At 43.5% G+C, this 19,517-nt stretch overlaps 1 protein-coding gene across 1 annotated transcript in view; it reads left to right on the top strand.

The window, feature by feature from the left end:
- The first annotated feature begins 14,321 nt into the window (after positions 1 to 14,321).
- The window catches only part of rspry1 (ring finger and SPRY domain containing 1), an 85,968-nt gene continuing 80,772 nt past the window's right edge, over positions 14,322 to 19,517 (top strand). Inside the window, exon 1 of the mRNA XM_078211018.1 lies at positions 14,322 to 14,758. Coding sequence (XP_078067144.1) covers positions 14,322 to 14,758 — 437 coding nt within the window. The remainder of the gene's footprint in view (positions 14,759 to 19,517) is intronic.

The raw sequence follows: 19,517 nt of genomic DNA, 5'->3' as shown, positions 1-19,517 counted from the left end.
GGCACTTTGCCCCTTAGCTGTGCCAGGGGCCCAGGCTGGCACTGCCAAGGTGCCAATGCCACCCAACCCTCGGGCGGGGGGGGGGGGTCCCAACTGCTTCCCCCCCCTTTATTAGTGGGGTCGTGCCGCTAGTTCCCTGTTAATGGGGAGCCACTGTAATTCCTACTGGAGTGAACTACTCTGGCACAGGATGAGATGCTAGCGGGCCTGGAGACTTCAGTCCCGGGCCTGCTAACTATATTTAAATTGTATTGAAATGACCATTTAAATAGTCTTTCCGCCTCCCCGCCAATTTCTGGCATGGAGCGGACGCCACTGGGAGACACTATTGGGGCAGGAATGCACGTGCAAACCCCGTTGAATTGTCCGACATGAGAATCTCCTGGCCCACTGCACTAAAAAATTAGTGCAGCGGGATGGGAGAATCGCCCTATTTCATGCCCTTGGTTATCAATAAATTAGAAATGTTTGTTCTTCAAGAGGTGAAAAACATGAGAAACTACAATATAAATTAGGCAGATGGTTTCGTGGGATAACAGCACTGCGCAGTATGGTATTGAGTCATTTTGATTGGAAGGTTTCAGCTTTGATTCTTGGTTTCTGCTGAGCTAGTTAATTTCAGCTGGGCAAATGGTCCAATTGTCCATGGGTATTGGAGTTGGGAGCATTGGTGGGGGGGGGTGGATTTAACCTGGATTCCTGCTACATGTTTCAGTTCAGTAACTCTTAGTGCAGATATTTAGGCACTGGATGAGAACAAATTTAGTTATATCTAGAGTAACGCATGAGGAATAGACCCTTACCTAACATAGGCTGGTTGTTTATGCATCAGTGGAACATATTCCATAACAACGAGAGAGAGTGGGGAAAAAATAAGCAAAAAAAGATTTCTGAGGTAAGTATATAATCGAGAAATACATTTACAATCAGATCTAAATTCGCTTTAGCGTAGATCTATGCTTCAACTTTACTTTTGGAATCAATAGTGCATAAATAAATTTCATACCGTCACAATAATGCACAGTGCCTCAGTTGGGTCTGTCATTTTTTTGTGTACTCTTGGTGATTTATCTTACAATATTTGCAGAAGCATTGCTATTTTAAGTTCCAGTCCTTGGAGTGCCATATGGTGCTTGCATTAGTTGCGGCCAAAGAAATGACCCACCCCATAAGCTCAAGGTTATGTCTGTTTCTGCAATAAGATAGAGATTTTCTTTTTAACTTGTAAATGGTTTTAGGGGGTGGGTTGCAAAGAGGGGGGAAGCTTGAAGTATATGCTCAAGTTTCCAGCGATCCAGTGGCCTGACATGGGTCTTTTTTAAAAAATGTCATTCTTTTCTATGGCTAGAATTTGAAGATATTTTATTCTGTAAATTTGTCAAAAGCAAGACAAAGCAGTCACAGAAATTTTGGAGATCTTGTAACTCAGTAGGTGGCACTCCTGCCTGTGAATCAAACACCAGATTCAATTCCCTTTAAGGTTCATTCGTCATGGAAGGGGTATCCACGATGTGATTCAGACAGTCAGCCTGCAAATCCTTCCAACACTTCCTCAATTCTTAAGAACATAGGAATTAGGAGCAGAAGTAGGCAAATTCAGCCCTTCGAGCGTGCTCTGCCATTCAATCAGATCATGGCTGATCTCTTCCTGGTCTCAAATCCACTGCTCCACCTGTTCCCCATATCCCTTTTTCCCTTTTATTAGAAATATGTCTATCTCCCTCTTGAAACCATTCAGCAATTCGGACTCCACGCTATGGGGCAGAGAGTTCTGCAAATTCACCACCCTCTGCAAGAAGTAGTTCCTTCTCATCTCAGTTTTAAATCTACATCCTCTCAACCTGTACCTGTGACTTCTTGCTCTGAGTGCCCCATGAGAGGAAACATTTGGTCTACATTTACTTTATCAATCCCTTTAAAAAAAATTTATATACCTTGATCAGATCCAATCTGATCATTCTAAACTCCAGTGAGTATAAGCCCAAACTATTCAATCTCTCCTTCTATGTCAACCCCGCCATCCCTGGAATCAATCTGGTGAACCTCCTCTGAACTGCCTCCAATGCCACCACATCCTTCCTCAAATAAGGAGACCAAAACTGGACACAATACTCCAGATATGGTCTCTCCAACACCCTATACAATTGCAACACCACTTCTCTATTTTTATACTCCAGTCCTTTTGCAATAAATGCCAATATCCCATTTGCCTTTTTTATTACGTGCTGCGCCTGCATACCGACTTTATGCAATTCATGAACATAGACACCCAGATTCCTCTGCTCAGATGCATTTTGAATCTGCTTTCTATTTTTTTTCCTGCCAAAATGGGTAACCTCACACTTATCCACTTTAAACTCCATCTGCCAAATTTTGGCCCATTCTCCTAGCCTATCTATATCCACCTGTAGAATCTTTATATCCTCTTCACTGCCTGCTTTCCCACCTATTTTGGTATCATCTGCAAATTTTGCTATGTTACACTCTGCCCTGCTTGCAGATCATTTATATAGATTGTAAATAGCTGAGGTCCAAGAACTGACCCCTGCGCACTCTGCTAGTTACATTTCACCAGCCAGAGAAGGATTTCTTCACCAAAGGAAAATAAGCAAGTAAAGGAAAATTACATTCGCCTAATGTGCGAACTGGCGTCTAATTTCTGCATTGTACTTCTGAAGACTCATGAAAAAAATTGTTACATAGAGTCTACACTTCAGAATCAGACATTTATTTCAGCCACTTGATCTATGCCAGCTATGCTCAATTTGAGCTACCCCCACTCCTCCTCACTAAGTCTCCCTGCTAACCCTTCTATTCCTTTCTCCCTGGTTGGCTTATCCTGGCTTCTCCTTAAATGCATCTACACTGGTCGCCTCAACTGTTTCTTGAGGTAGTAAGTTCCACATTCTTACCACTCTCTGGTTATTCGTGGTAATAGTTGAATATCTGTGTAAGTATCTTTGGTAAACATTTTATAATATTCCTCGGTTCGCCTCTACCTGTCTCACCATTTAAAAGTGTCAAACGCTTTCTGCTGACGTGTTGATGTTGTCTTTTTGCATTTCTTGATATCTTAAATATTTTCCACAAATATCCTTGTACCTTATGTTGTTTTGATTTTCTATTGATGTGATATGGGTTTTGTATGGTAACAGTCCCATGAAAGAACTAAAGGGTGAATTCACCAATCTGTGTACAAGAGATTCTGGTAAATGTGAAAGGAGGTAGTCTCATAACCTCCTTGGCCTTGCCACTATCTGCAAGTTTAATTATAATTAGTGGAAAATAAGCTTTTAAGACGTTTTGCCCTCCATGCACCCCAAATTTCAGCAGGAGTCCTGGAATAATAACTCTGAATAGAAATCATGATTGAATCTTTTCCTTAGTAGCCAAGTGACACTAATTGTTGTGCTCACGTCATGATTTAACTGAGATCAGGAAACCCTTCAATACACTGCCAAATGTTCAGCCGTCAGCCCTTTGAAATTTATAACATCCTCCAGTTTCACTGTTTTCCTTGGTAGGCTATTCTTCACATTCAATACCCGTTGAGTGAAGAAGTGACCGTGACTCTGTACTTATTGTTTTAAGACAAATCAGCTTGAAATAGAGCTCTGGTAGATATTGAACATCACTCTGGAATCCAATTTATCTATTCTCGGAAATATTTTAGTAAGGTCACCTCCAAATTGCCCTTTCCTCTCTCTCTTCCCTCCAAGGCCGGAATGTATGGGAGGTACAGTGGTTGGCACTGCTGCCTCACAGCGCCAGGGATCCAGGTTCAATTCCTGACTTGGGTCACAGTCTGTGCAGAGTTTGCACATTCTCTCCGTATCTGCTTGGGTTTCCTCCCACAGTCCGAAAGATGTGCTGGTTAGGTGCATTGACCATGCTAAATTCTCCCTCGGTGTACCCGGACGGGTGCCTGAGTGTGGCAACTAGGGGATTTTCACAGTAATTTCATTGCAGTGTTAATGTAAGCCTACTTGTGAAACTAATAAATAAACTTAATATATCCCTAGTGGTGCAATCCCCAGGATTTGCACACAAAAATTAAGGTAAGGATTGACCACTTTGGTCAATGACAAGCCAATTAATATAGATCTTGCTATTAAGATCCAATAGCTCTTTGTGCGTGTGAGTTCTGAAGCTATCATTTGGCATTGAGCATTTTCCTTTACCACAAGCATGTTGTAAAATGTGAAAACTAAAGGAAAGTTTAATCATTTAGTTTTTTTTTCAATAGTTCCTCTTCCCTTAAACTCTGAAGTATAGTTCTTCAATTGCTGATAACTTTACCTCACTTTGGTGGTTTTTTTTATATGTAAGACTGAATAATGACAATTCACAAACTGTTCAACTGTGTGTGTGTAAGAAGAAAGAGAGAGCAACACAGCTAACCTAATCACAAATTCATTTCATCTCAATCAGACCATTGATAACAGGAAGTGGTTATGATGAGGGAAGTGCATGCCAGATGCAAAACTTTTAGACACATACCTCTTTTTTTTAATATAATCATTGTGGTAAAGATAAACATTGTGCTGACTCTGACTACTTTGCTGACAGTTGTTGAGGAATTAGTTTCCAATCTTTGAGTAGTGTACATTACAGTACAATCATTGCAAATAATCAGCATTTCTGCGCTGAAATCCTTCTGATTTAGCAATGGTAACACTTCATGAAGAATTTTTAATTGGTCAGTGTTGTTGCTGTTAATGTGGTAAACCACTGTTAAGCTTATTGCCTGTGTGTGTATGACATGCCTGGACATGCCCCTGCCGGCCCTGCCTGGGACTCCTCCTCCTCCCCCCCCCCCCCCCCCTCGGTCCAGGTATAAAGGTGACTGCTCCCCACCCCCCTGCCTCGGTCTCTGGACCAGTTCATCAGCATGGGTGTGCTCCAAGTCTTTTGCAAATAACAGCCTATTTGTTCTTGCATACAAACGTGTCTTTGCTTGATAGTGCATCAGTTACCTAAGAGTTGAATTCAATCACTGTTTCTTTAAGACTGTATTGTTCAAGATGTGAACTGAAAGTCACCAAAGGATCATAGGCTGCCCCCCCCCCCCCTCTCCCCGCGGGAGATAGCTAACTGGTGGTGGTTTAACATGAGGGTCATTACACCTCGGGCAAGGTTGAGAAGGCAGTTCATGAATAACTTCAGCAGATACGGGAGTTCATTCCATGTTGTTGGCATCACATCACTCCGCATCATGAACCTGCCATCCAACTGAGCTAAATCTCAAAGTCTAGTCTGATCTGTCCCCTTTCTTTCAAACAGAAAACCAACATGCATCCTGCTTGTTTGGTAACACAACAGTCCTTGTCTGCTCTGTACAGCAGCAGCTGCTTTGTTCCTCTGCACAACAGTATCTGTATTTTTTTTTTTGCGAAAAGCAGCTGTCAAAACAGTGACTTGATATTTAAATAGGTTTCTGTTTGAGTTTATTTTCCAATAAAAACCAGATTACAAGAGCCTGTCTCCAAGTGGAGGTGTTTAGAATGACCTCATCATCTCCCTTTGCAGAATGTTTGGTTTCAACTCGAGTTAGAGGAAATTTCAAAACAACCATTTTATTAAGTCCAGCATTTATAACAAGATTCAATAATAACTGTCAAATAGTTGAACAAGAAAGATTTGCAGAGCTGTGGGGAGTGAGCAGGGTAGTGGATGTAATTGGATTGCTCTTTCAAAAAAGCAGCACAGGCACAATGAGCTGAAAGGTCTCTGATATATCACTGTACAATTTTATTGTGCAAATATTTAAGATGTTTAAAGACATGCAATCAATTGAAAAAAGTGTTGCATGAAATTCACTTGGGTGTTACTAGGAATAATGTGTTACCATTATTTAGACTTGAGAAATTGGGACTTTTTAAACTAGAGAGAAAATGATTAACAAGGGACACAACTTTTAAATAACTGCAAATGAAGTCAGGAACACATTATTTCACACAAAGGGTGCTTAGACTATGGTGGTCTTTATCTTTTTTATTCATTCATGGGACGTGGGTGTCACTGGCTGGCCAGCATTTGTTGCCTTTGGAAGGCAGTTGAGAGTCAACCACATTGCTGTAGGTCTGGAGTCGCATGTAGGCCAGACCAGGTAAGGATGGCAGATTTCCTTCCCTAAAAGGATATTAGCGAACCAGATGGATTTTTCTGACAATCGACAATGGTTTCATGGTCAAAAGTGGATTCTTAATTCCATATTTTGTTCATTGAATTCAAATTCCACCATCTGCCCTGGTGGGATTCAAACCTGACATTAGCTTAGTTTCTGGATTAATAGTTTATGATAATACCAATAGGGCATCGCCTTCCCATCTCAAACTGTTCTTGAATTAGAGTCCATGACTTTTTTTTTAAAAAGGAAATTAGATGGTTGCTTCTTGAACAGTAATATTAAAAGGTGTGTGAAGTGAGGATTCAACTTGCTGATTCATATGAAGGAAAACACTAGTGCACTTTTAGTGGAGTGAACTATATGTCTAACGTTGTATCTATTTGCAAAAGATGCACAAAGAAGCAAATGTATAAAATGCAGAAGTATTTTTCCACAGATCACATTTTACTTGTATAATGATTGCTCCTTTGCAAAGTAATTTAGCATGTTAGTGATGCCAGCATCACAGCACTGTATTGCCTTCCTACATATATATTGAATTATCAAGGAGCAAGCTATGGGAAAAAAAAATCAACTCGTTGGAACTGCATCACGTCAACCCCATGTTTCAGCTCACACTGGTCTGTGATCGCACAATCAATCCCTCCCTCCATTCCTCCATTGATGTCAGAACCATCTGTCGCAATCCTGTAATGCACAACTGTCTTACAAAAACCTCTATCTCCGACCTTGGTACATTTTTTCCAACTTAGAAGCCTCCTCGCAAACTGCCTCTTTGACCACACCTCCAATCACATGCACTGAGCTATTCCTCATTTCAACTCTGTTTCTGATCCACCCCCTGAAGCATGGATGTCATTGTTATGTTAAGTAGCATACTACTCAAGTCCAACATCAAAATGCAGAAGCTTCCACTGTGTTCCATTGAAAGGTTACAGACATGAAATGTTAACTCTTAAGTTTTTGTTTTACTCTGTAGATGTTACCCAATCTGCTGAGTATTTCCAGAATTTTCTTCTTTTAATCATGGAAGGGAAATGTTTAACAAATCTTTTTGAGGGTGTAACAAGCAGGGTAGATAAGGGGGAAATCAGTGGATGCAGTATGTTTGACTATTCAGGAGGCATTCATTATAGTACCATTATAAAAGGCTATTACGTAAAATTAGAGCTCATGGAATTATGAGTAACATATTGACATAGATTGGTCAACAGCAGGAACAAAGAGTAAGAATAAATGAGTCATAGGGATATAGATCAGTTAAGTGATTGGGCAAGAAGGTGAAATAATTGCCAAGAAAGGGCTAATTTATCCACTTTTGTAATGACAGAAGAAACTTTCTGCTGCTGGCCACAGGGAAAGTCACTGCAAGAGTCTTCCTTAATCACCACCACCTCCCTGCAGCTGAAGAGCTGCTCCCAAAGTCCCAATGTGGATTCTGTCCAATAAGGGGTGCAACGGACATGATCTTCTTTGTGTGGCAACTACAAGAAACATGTAGGGAACAGCATCGACCCTTGTAGATGGCCCTCTTTAACCTCTCAAAGGCCTTCGCCCTTTGAGGGATCATGGAGGGTCATCCTCCTCCTTTGGCTGCCCCCAAAAGTTTGTCACCATTCTCTGCCTGCTCCATGATGACAGGCAAGCCATGATCCTGACCAACAGATCCAAGCAAGGCTGTGTGGCCACACCAACGCTCTTCTCGATCTTCCTAGCTGCAATGCTCCATCTCGCCCTCTGCAGCCTGCAGGCTAGATACAAGGTCGTCTCATCCTCTGTCTATAGTATGCAGATGATGCTTGTGTCTGTGCACACTTAGAGGCTGAGCTCTAAACCATTGTCAACACCTTCACCAATGCATATGAGAGCATAGGTCTTGCACTAAACATCCGTAAGACAAAGGTCCTTGATTAACCTGCCCCCCCCCCCACAAAGTACTGCCCCTGGGTTATCAAAATCCACAACGAGACCTTGGGCAAAGTGGACCACTTTCCATGCCTTGGGGGGGGGGGGGGGGGGGGGGTCTATTGTCAACAGGACAGACATTGATGATGAGGTTCAACACTGCCTTCGGTGTGCCAGCACAGCCTTCGGTTGCCTGAACAAGAGTTTGAAGACCAAGACCTCAGACCCGCATCAAGGCCAATATATCCTTTCGCAGTTTTGGTCCCCTTATTTGCGAAAGGATATATTGGCCTTGGAGGGAGTGCAGAGAAGGTTCACCAGGTTGATACCGGAGATGAGGGGTGTAGCTTATGAGGAGAGATTAAACAGATTGGGTCTGTACTCGTTGGAGTTTAGAAGGATGAGGGGTGATCTTATAGAGACATATAAGATAATGAAGGGGCTGGATAGGGTAGAGGTGGAGAGATTCTTTCCACTTAGAAGGGAAACCAGAACTAGAGGGCACAGCCTCAAAGTAAGGGGGGGCCGGTTCAGAACAGAGTTGAGGGGGAACTTCTTCTCTCAGAGGGTAGTGAATCTCTGGAATTCCCTGCCCATTGAAGTGGTGGAGGCTTCCTCGTTGAATATGTTTAAATCACGGGTAGATAGTTTTCTGATCGATAAGGGAATTAGGGGATATGGGGAGCAGGTGGGTAAGTGGAACTGATTCGCTTCAGATCAGCCATGATCTTGTTGAATGGCGGGGCAGGCTCGAAGGGCCAGATGGCCTACTCCTCCTATTTCTTATGTTCTTATGTTCAAGCTCATGGTCGATAGAACAGTAGTGATACCTGCCCTCCTATATAGCTCAGAAACATGGACTATGTAAAGCAGGCACCGCAAAACCCTGAACTACCTGTGCTGCCTCTGCAAGATCCTGCAAATCCACTGGCAGGATAGACATACCAACGTCAATGTTCTCGCTCATGCCAACATCCCCAGCATCAAAGCATTAACCACACTCGATTAGCTTTACTGGCTGGGCCACATCATCTACGTGCCTGACATAAGACTCCCAAAACAAGTGCTCTACTTAGTGCATCAACATGGCAAGCGAGCCCCAGGAGGGTAGACGAAATGTTTAAGGACAACCTCAAACTGCAACATCCCCACCGACACTTGGGTAGTCCTGGCCCAGGACTGGAAAGAGCTGGACACCTTGGGTTTCATTGCCGAGAGCAAGCTGAAGCCCAGCATCAACAGCAAAAGGAGTGCATGGCAACATGGGCATCCCACCAGCCCGCTCCTCCAACCACTGTCTGCCCAACCCATGACAGAGACTGTAGGTCACACATTGGACTCCTCACTCACCTGAGAACTCTTTTTAACATGGAAGCAAGTCACCCTCGACCCCGATGGACTAACTGAGAAGATTGGAAAAGTTGAATGTTTTTTAAAAGGAACGAGGCTACTAAATGTTGGTATTCAAAGGGATTTGTGTGTCCTTGTATGCAAAACACACAATGCAGGTACAACAAGCAATTAGGAAGATGAACACTATTGATCTTTGTTGCAGGGGATTCACATATAAGAGCAAGGAAGTCTTGTTCCAATCATACGTGTATAGTTTTGGACTCCGATTTAAAGAAGGATATATCTCCTTTAAAGTGATGCAATGGGAGTTCACCAGGTTTTCTGGGTTGAGAGTTGTCCTATGCAGAGAATTTTAATACATTGAACCTGTACTCTCTGGAGTGATGATCTCCATCTACAGCCTTGGGTTCAAAAGAGATAGCTAGTTACAAAGATGCTGGATGCACTGGTCATGATTTTTCAAAGATTCCCATATTCCAGAATGATCCCAGTGGACTGAAAGTTAGCAAATGTAACACACTGCTCTTCAAGAGAGGAGAAAGTGGGGAACTACAGTCCAGATAGAGTGGTATCAGTCATCAGGAAAGTGCTGGAATCTATCAATAAAGAAGCCTTTACAATGCACTTTCTATGATCATGGTTTTACGAAAAGGAAATGCTATTTTGAGAGTGTAATTAGTGGGGTAGGTAAAGGGGAGCAATAGATGTAGTATATTTAGGTTTTCAAAAAGCATTCTTAAGGTGCCACACAAGATAAGGTAAAGGCTTATGGAGTTGGGTGTAATAACATGGATGGAAGATTGATTAACAGATGGGTATAAACTGAATATTTTTAATTTGACAAGCTGTAATGAATGCAGTGCTGCAAGGATCAACACTGGGGACCCAGCTATTTAAAATCCATATTAACTTGGGCAAAGAGACCAAGAGTAATGCATTCAGGTTTGCTGACTAGACAAAACTAGCTGTGTGAAGGATGCAAAGTTTGGGCAGATTTTAAGTGAGTGGGCAACAAGGCAGTAGATGGAGTATAATGAGGGGAGATGAGGTAGAAAGAATAAAAAAGCAATTTTTTAAAATGGTGTGAAACTTTCAGATGTTTATGTTCAGAGACAGTTAACATGTAGGTACAGCAAGCAATTCGTAGGTTAAGTGACATGATTAGCACTGCTGCCTCAAAACGCCAGGGACTCTGGTTCGATTCCTGGCTTGGGTCACTGTCTGTGCGGAGTCTGCATGTTATCTGTGTCTGTGTGGGTTTCCTCCAGGTGCTCCAGTTTCCTCCCACAGTCTGAAAGATGTGCTGGTTAGGTGCATTGGCCATGCTAAATTCTCTCTCCATGTACCTGAATTGGCACTGGAGTGTGGTAACTAGGGGATTTTCACAGTAACTTTGTTGCAGTGTTAATGTAAACCTACTTGTGACACTAAGTTTTAAATTGCATGTTGGCCTTCCTTGCAAGGGAATTAGAACATAAGATAAGGAAGTCTTGCTACAATTGTATTGGGCTTTGTTGATACCACACCTGGGCAGTTCTGGCCTCCATATCTACAGAAGAACATACTTGTCTAGCCTTGAAGGTAGTACAGCAAATCTTCTCTACATTTATTCCTGCGATGAGAGGTTGTCCTTTGAGAGATTGAGTATATTGGGCTTACACACTCTGGGATTTGGAAGAAAGGTGATCTCATTGAAACATAAGACGTTGAAGGGGTTGACAGGGTAGACGAGCAGTTGCTTCTCCCAGGGTTAAGATCAGTTGGCTCAACAGCTGCTTAGCGACGCCAAAAGCGTGGGTTCAATTCCCGTACCATCATGAAGATCCACCTTGCCCCTCATCTGAGATGTGGTGATCCTCAGGTTTAATCATCACGAGTCACTGTTTATGGTCATCTGGGACTATGGCGACGTTACCTTTTTTTTTAACCTGCTTCTCTTGGCTGGTGAACAATCTCAGCAGAAGGGCCTAATCTTTTAAGGCTGAGATTAAGAAGAATTTCTTCATTCAGAGGATTGAGTGTCTTTGGAATTTTGTACCCCAGAGGGTTGTGGATGCGCCAACATTGTTTATATTCAAGACTGAGACAGATAAGATTGTTAGTCTCTCAGGGCATCTGGGATTATGGGGAGTGGACAGGGAAGTGGAGTTGAAGCATAGGATTCCAGAGTTGAAGGGCTAATTTATGAGAAGAGACTGAGTAGATTGGGACTATACTCATTGGAATGTCGAAGAATGAGGGGGGATCTTATTAGAAACCTGTAAGATAAAAGCAGGGAGGTTATTTTCACTGGCAGGTGAAACTAGACCTAGGGGGCTGAGCCTCAAAATAAGGGGAAGCAGACTTAGGACTGAGTTGAGGAGGAATTTCTTCACCCAAATGGTGAGCTAACCCAATCAACCCAGTGAATCTCCTCTGCACCCCCTCCAGTGCCAGTATATCCTTTCTCAAGTAAGGAGACCAAAACTGTACACAGTACTCTGGGTGTGGCCTCTCCAGCACCTTATACAGTTGCAATCTGTTTTAAATTCCATCCCTCGAGCAATGAAGGACAAAATTCCATTTGCCTTCTAAATTACCTGCTGCATCTGCAAACCAACTTTTTGTGATTCATGCACAAGAACACACAGGTCCCTCTGCACAGCAGCTTGCTATAATTTTTTACTATTTAAATAATAGTCCATTTTGCTGTTGTTCCTACCAAAATGGATGACTTCACATTTACCAACATTGTACTTCATCCGCCAGACCCTTGCCCACTCACTTAGACTATCTATATCCCTTTGCAGACTTTCAGCATCCTCTGCACACTTTGCTCTGCCACTCATCTCAGTGTCATCTGCGACACACTACACTTGAAGTGTAGTATGAAGGCCTGACAGAGTGGAGAAGATGCTGTTTTCTCTGGGGTCTAGAATTAGGAGGTCAGTCTCCGTCTTAGGATAGACGGTTGGCAAAGTTGGACTGAGGTAAGAAATTTCTTCACTTTAGTTTTGAATCTTTGGAATTCTCTAGCCCAGAGGACTGTTGATGCTCAGCCATTGAGTATATTCAAGATTGGATTTGATAATTTTTTTGTAACTTAGAGAATTGAAGAACAGGGCAAGAAAATGTAACTGTTCAGCCACAATTAAACTGAGCAGGCTCCAGAGCCCACTCCAACTTTATGTCCAGGGAGCCTAGATTCCCCAGTATCATCAACCCCACTGTTCTGTATCCCCAAAAAATCTAAAAATACTGTATTTTTAAATGAGTACAATTGGTTTTTAAAAAAAGTAAAAGAAAACTTAACAAATTAATGGGTGAAGCTATCATGAAGAGTCATCCAGACTTGAAATGTTACACAAGAAAAACAGAAAATGCTGGAGAAACTCAGCAGGTCTGACAGCATCTGTGGAAGCCATGATGTGGAGATGCTAGCGCTGGACTGGGGTGGGCACAGTAACAAGTCTCACAATACCAGGTTAAGGTCCAACAGGTTTATTAGGTATCACAAGCTGTCGGAGCACTGTTCCTTCATCAGGTGAGTGGTGGTCACCGTACAACATTTGTGGAAAAATAGAGCCAATGTTTTGAGCCAGGATGACCCTTTGTCAGAACTCAAATGTTAAAGTTTATTTATTAGTGTTACAAGTAGGCTTACCTTAACACTGCAATGAAGTTACTGTGAAAATCTCCTAGTCCGAGTACACTGAGGGAGAATTTAGCATGGCCAATGCCCCTAACCAGCACATCTTTCGAACTGTGGGAGGCACCCAGAAGAAACCCAAGCAGACATGGGAAGAACGTGCAGTCTCCTCATAGACAATGACCCCAAGGTGCGAATTGAACCTCAGTCCCTACCACTGTAAGGCAGCAGTACTAACCATTGCGCTCCCCCCTGCTCTGTTCTCTCCACAGCTGTTGTTAAACCTACTGAGATCTTCCATTATTTTCTGTTTTTATTAGCAAATTAATTCATAATATTACTCCCAGTGTGGACTACACACTGGACATTGGGGGGAGATCCTTGCTTTTGGTAAGTGTGATAAGAATAAACACTTAGAACAAAACCTTCCTCAATCCTCTGACAGCTGAGGCACTCATGAGCACATGCAGAGTGTCACATCCTAGAGTTTATATGCCTTGTTTGTTAGCAGATCTCCCACTCACCTGACGAAGGAGCAGCGCTCCGAAAGCTAGTGGCGTTTGCTACCAAATAAACCTGTTGGACTTCAACCTGGTGTTGTGAGACTTCTTACTGTGTTTACCCTCGTCCAACGCTGGAATCTCCACATGATGACATCCTAGAGTAACCATGATATCAAAAAGCAACGCTCGGGCAGCAACCCAAACCCAACTAATAAATATGGGACCCCCCCCCCCCCCCCCAAAAAAAAAATTATATGGCATTGAAATAAAACCAAGAGATTGAACTGATGCAAATAGACTTTGAGAGGGTCAGCGCAGGCGCAGAAGTTTTCTCCGCACAGCCGGGCGAGCGCGAGCCGGAATCCGCTGCCAATCAGATTGGCCGGAGGCTCGGGGAGCGGCGCGGGCCATTTGCAAATAAACCGTCAGCGGCCGGCGGGCGGGCCGAAGCGAGCAGTGCCGGGTTCGGTTCCCGGGCTCGCCGGAGGGATAAGCACTGAGGTGGCGGGTAGCCGGCTGAAAGGAAGAGAGTTGGAGTTATTGTTGTTCTCCCCTGTGATCAACACATTTATTGTTTTTTTGGGGGAGGGTGGGGGCAAGGCTGCTGTTGTTTATTTCTTTAAAAATGTCGGCGGCGGCTGCCTTCCGTCCGTCGGTTGGGGTGGCGGAGTTAAGATGGCGGGCAGCCTGGTGTGCTGCCTCCGGTGTGCGCGGTTAGCACGGGAGTGAGAGGCGGCTCTTCCCCCCACCCCCGGGGTGGGGAGACAGGATGGTGACCCTATCGCGGCGGCGGCCTTCCTAGATGATCGTAGCGGCCTGGACCGTCTTTCACGCTACTCGAAGCCTCGTGCGAGGGTTACTGCTTTCCCCGGAGCCATCCGGTGCTGCCGCGGCCTTCTCCCCCGTCGAGTCCGACGCCACCGGCCGGATGGGTAACAGCTGCGTGTGCCGGGACGGCAGCGACGCCGAGGAGAACCCGGGCCCCCGGGGAGAGTTTGGGGCGGCCGAGCGTCGGCACCCGCCTCCTCTTTCGTCGTCGTCGTCTTCGCATCACCACCACCACCCTCACCACCACCACCACCACAGCAACAACGCCGAGGGCGAGCCCAGGAGCCGCTCCCGGGACCCGGTCAGGCCGCCCAGGAGGGGACGGGGCCCCCACGAACCTCGTAGGAAGAAGCAGAATGTGGACGGCCTGGTGTTGGATACGCTAGCCGTTATTCGTACTCTGGTGGACAAGTAAGTGGCGGAGTTTAGCCATCCCGCCCCCAACCTTCTCAGGCTGGGATCTTAGACCCAGCTATTAACTAGCGAAGGGTCATCCAGACTCGAAACCTTAGCTCTATTCTCTCTCCACAGATTCTGTTAGACCTGTTGAGATTTTCCAGCATTTTCTGTTTTTGTTGCTACTAACTAGCCTGTTCCACCACCACCTACATCCCTGGGAAAAGTCTGGAGCTCCTTCAACTTGCGCCTTGATTCGGCTAGAACGCATAATTCGGAAAGGTCTGAGTAGAAGTTGGTCACGTTCTTACTGAACAGTGTTCTTGGAAATTATTCAAATGTCAGAAATTGTTTGCATTTATATTATTTGGGGTCAAGCTGGCCTCGGGTTAACCGAGATCCCCTAGTCAGTCTGATTTGCTTTTTCTCTTTGTTGGACATTTAAAACTAGTGTTGTGGCTTGTCAATTGCAATACAACGTACAATGTTTACCTGGGCTACGACGGCAGTTTTGAAATCCTTAGTGTTAAGGAAACAGAGGAAATTAAGGCAATTAGTATGAGCTAAGAAAAGAGGGAGGCACTGTAGCACAGTGGTTAGCACTGCTGCTTCACAGCTCCAGGGACCTGGGTTCGATTCCCGGCATGGGTCACTGTCTGCACATTCTCCTCGTGTTTCCGTGGGTTTCCTCCGGGTGCTCCGGTTTCCTCCCACAGTCCAAAGATGTGCAGGTTAGGTTGTTGCTCCTTAATGTCCTGAGATGTGTAGGTTAGAGGGATTAGCGGGTAAATATGTAGGGATGTGGGGGTAGGGCCTGGGTGGGATTGTGGTCGGTGCAGGCTTGATGGGCCAAATGGCCTCTTTCTGCACTGTAGGGTTTCTGTGGAAAAGATGGTGGCACACTACTATGCCAATCTGGCCTTGGGTAACTGTGAGTTTCCTTTGGGTGCTCCGGTTTCCTTCCACAGGCCAAAGATGTGCAGGTTCGGTTATTTGACCATGCTAAATTGCTCCTTAGTGTGCCAAGATATGTAGGTTAGGGGGGATTAGTGGGGTAGGAAAGGGCCTGGGTCGGATCCCCGGTTGGATGGTTGATGCAGACTCAGTGAGCTGAACGGCCTCCTTCTGCACTGTAAAGATTCTATGATTAAGAGCTGGAGAAACTTAAGGGACTAAAATCAGACATCCCCAGGACTTAACCCTGCATCCCATGGTAAGATGGTACTAGTTATGATTTTCCAAAAATTCCCTGGATTCTGAAATGATCCCAGCAGATTGGATGTTAGCAAATGTAGCACTGCTATTCAAGAAAGGAGGGAGGAAAAAAAGCGCAACTACAAGTCAATTCGTCTGAAATCATTGGAACGTGCTAGATTCTGAATCTGCACTTAATCATAGTATGATCAGACAAATCAAATCAACACTGTTTTACAAAAGATAAACCGTGTTTGACAAATTTATTTGGGTTTTTTGAGGATGTAAATAAAGTAGATTTGGTGTGCCTGGATTTCCAAAAGGTTTTCGATAAGGTGTCACATAAAAGATTAATATGCAAGAAAAGGGATGATAGAATAAAAACAGAAAATGCTGGACAAACTCGGCAGATCTTGCAGTATCTGTGGAGAGAGAAACAGTTAACATTCTGAGTCCATATGACTCGTACAAAACTGATTACATTGATGGTAATATACTAGCATGAATAAAGGATTGCTTAACTGGCAGGAAGCAAAAGAATATACATAAATTGAGCATTTTCAAGTAGTTGGCAGGCTGTGACGAGTGCAGTGTTGTAAGGTTTCGTGCTGGGCCATGGCTATTTGCAATCTACACTAATGGCTTGGATGAAGAGACAGTAATCTATCCAAGTTTGCTGATGATGCATAGCTAGGGTGGAAATGTGAGCTGTGAGGAGGGCACACAGGCTGTAAAGAGATATAGACAGGATAAGATAATAGGCAACATGGTGACAGATTGAGCATAATGTGGGGAAATGGAAAGTTATTTATCTCTGTATGAATAAAAAAGCAGAATATCTTTTAAAAGCTGTGAATGTGCCGGTTAGGTTGATTGGCCATGCTAAATTGACCCTAGTGACAGGGTAATTGTGTGGGGTTATGGGAATAGAACTTGGGTCGGATTTTGGTTGCTGCAGACTCGATGGGCCGAATGACCACTTTCTGCACTGTAGGGATTCTATGATTCTGACTTTTAAGTGTTGATCTTCAGAGACTTGGGTGTACTTGTATAAGGGCAAAATGTTAGTATGCTTGTATAGAAAGCAATTATGAAGGCAAAAGGCATTCTTGTCTTTATAGCAAAGGGGTTGGACTATAATGAAGTCTTACTTTAACTGTGCAGGTCTTTGGTGAAACCACACCTGGAGCACTTTGTGCAGTTTTGGTCTATATATTTAAGAAGAATATACTTGCCTTGGGAGCAGTACAAGTTGCACTTGGTTCCTGGGATGAGAGGGCTGTCCTATGATGAGAGGCTAAGTAAATTGGGCTTAAATTCTCTGGAATTTACAAGAATGCGAAATATACAATGTTCTGAAGGGGTTTGGCAGACTAGAGAATGAAAAGTTTTTTCCTTGGCTGGGCATTCAAAGACAAGTTGGCCTTGTCTCGGGATAAGGATGGAAATGAGAAATTTCTTCCGTTGAAGGGTTGTGAATCTTGGAATTCTCTGCCCAAAGGGTTTTGGACATTGTTGTTGAATAGGTAAATGGCACAATGGTTGGCACTGCTGCCTCACAGAGCCAAGGACCTGAGTTTGATTCCCGACTTGGGTCACTGACTGTGTGGAGTTTGCATGTTCTCTTCATGTCTGCGTGGGTTTCCTCTCGGTGCTCTGGTTTCCTCCCACAGTCTGAAAGATGTGCTGGTTAGGTGCATTGGCCATACTAAATTCTCCCTTGGTGTACCTGAACAGGCACCGGAGTGTGGCGCCTAGGGGATTTTCACAGTAACTTCATTGTAGTGTTAATGTAAGCCTACTTGTTTGTGGTGGCTGGGTAACGTCAAAAATTTCAGACAAAAGACTCCAGAAGCCAGTGTCCCAATTTAAAGACATAACCTTTATTTTGACCAGCGGCCGCCAGGAGAAGTCATCAAAGGGGCAGGGCAGCTCCCGAGATGGAGCAACTAGACTTCTCCAAAGAATTCTAACGTATACAATTCAAAACAGATCAATATTAGATTTTCTTATCAATTACTCTTGCCTTTCATTAGCTTTAAATCAATCATCTTCGATATACATAAATCAACAGTAATACCTGTCATATACTTTTGCCAAATCACATCTTGCCCTATGGCATTTCATTAGTCCTTAGAATCTGGACGCTTCCTCCCCTTTTGACTAACTGAGCTTCCTCTGTGACTAGTCAGATGCTAGCCACAGAATTCAAAATGAACATTCCCGTAAGTTCCACTACAGGTTGCTGCCAAACCAGATGAACACGTGATTCCACGTCTGGACATGCATCTATCTTATCTGGGCAGTGAATAAACAGTATTCATGAAGTTTGATTGTGTTCTGAATGTTCTTGCCATTAAAACTCTGCTGATAATACTTGGATATTTTCATGGTTTCAATATTCCCTTAAAGTGGTTTTGTCCTAATGCCCCTTACCATGATGCTTTGCAGCAATCTGCCTTTGGCTAAAGTGAACAATGATTCTTAAAAATACATTCAAAATATCAGCATGTTAAATCATAATCACTTACTTAAATCGTTTACTGCATTTCATATGCAGTAAGCAATTTAAACTACGTTCTTGTGAGCTCAAGTCTGTTTTAAAGCCATTTAACTCGATGCTGGTAATTCTGTCAATATTTTAATATTTAATGGTTTAACAATCTTTACTAACCTATTAGGATTTCTTCCTCTTACAGATCAACTTTAAAAACATAATTTTGAACTCTGGGAATCAAGGTATTTGGGGAGCGGGCAGGAAAGTGGAATTGAAATCTAAGATCAGTCGTTGAAGCAGGCTTGAAGGGCCACGTGATTGACTCCTAATATCATTTTTATTCTGTTGTGTTGAAGATGATGTGGAGATGCCGCCGTTGGACTGGGGTAAACACAGTAAGAAGTTTAACAACACCAGGTTAAAGTCCAACAGGTTTATTTGGTAGCAAATGCCGCTAGCTTTCGGAGCGCTGCTCCTTCGTCAGGTGGAGTGGAGAAATGAAAGGGATATTAGGAGTCAATCACGTGGCCCTTCAAGTCTGCTTCAACGACTGATCTTAGATTTCAATTCCACTTTCCTGCCCGCTCCCCAAATATCTTGATTCCCAGAGTTCAAATGCATTTCTCCACTCCACCTGACGAAGGGACAATGCTCCGAAAGCTTGTGGCATTTGCTACCAAATAAACCTGTTGGACTTTAACCTGGTGTTGTTAAACTTCTTACTGTGTTGAAGATGCCCACACAATTCCCTATGATGTAGAATGGGATAGGCAGAGTTTCAGTTTCCTTGAAACACCAATATGAAGTTGTAATGGTTATGATTCATAAACGCTGAGTTCAGTTAGTGGCCCCACCCAACAGGTGATCATAAATTCACGAGCTTCAAGTTTACCCAGGATCACATTCCGGTCTGATCAAGTCTCTGTTCTGGCACTAAATTTCTGTCATTTTGCAATAGGTCAGTTAATTTTAAATGGTATCTTTACTGAGTCTTCAGTCACTTCATTATTGAATGAATAAAATACAGCTGCTGTCACCAAATTATTTCTAGTTATACAGTTTTTTTTCTAGTTGTGATGTGCT

This window comes from Mustelus asterias, chromosome 4 (genome assembly GCF_964213995.1).
Source record: "Mustelus asterias chromosome 4, sMusAst1.hap1.1, whole genome shotgun sequence".
In the NCBI taxonomy this organism is placed as follows: Eukaryota; Metazoa; Chordata; class Chondrichthyes; order Carcharhiniformes; family Triakidae; genus Mustelus; species Mustelus asterias.
The sequence above is the reverse complement of the archived record's forward strand: the minus strand, read 5'-3'. Positions and strand labels throughout refer to the sequence as shown.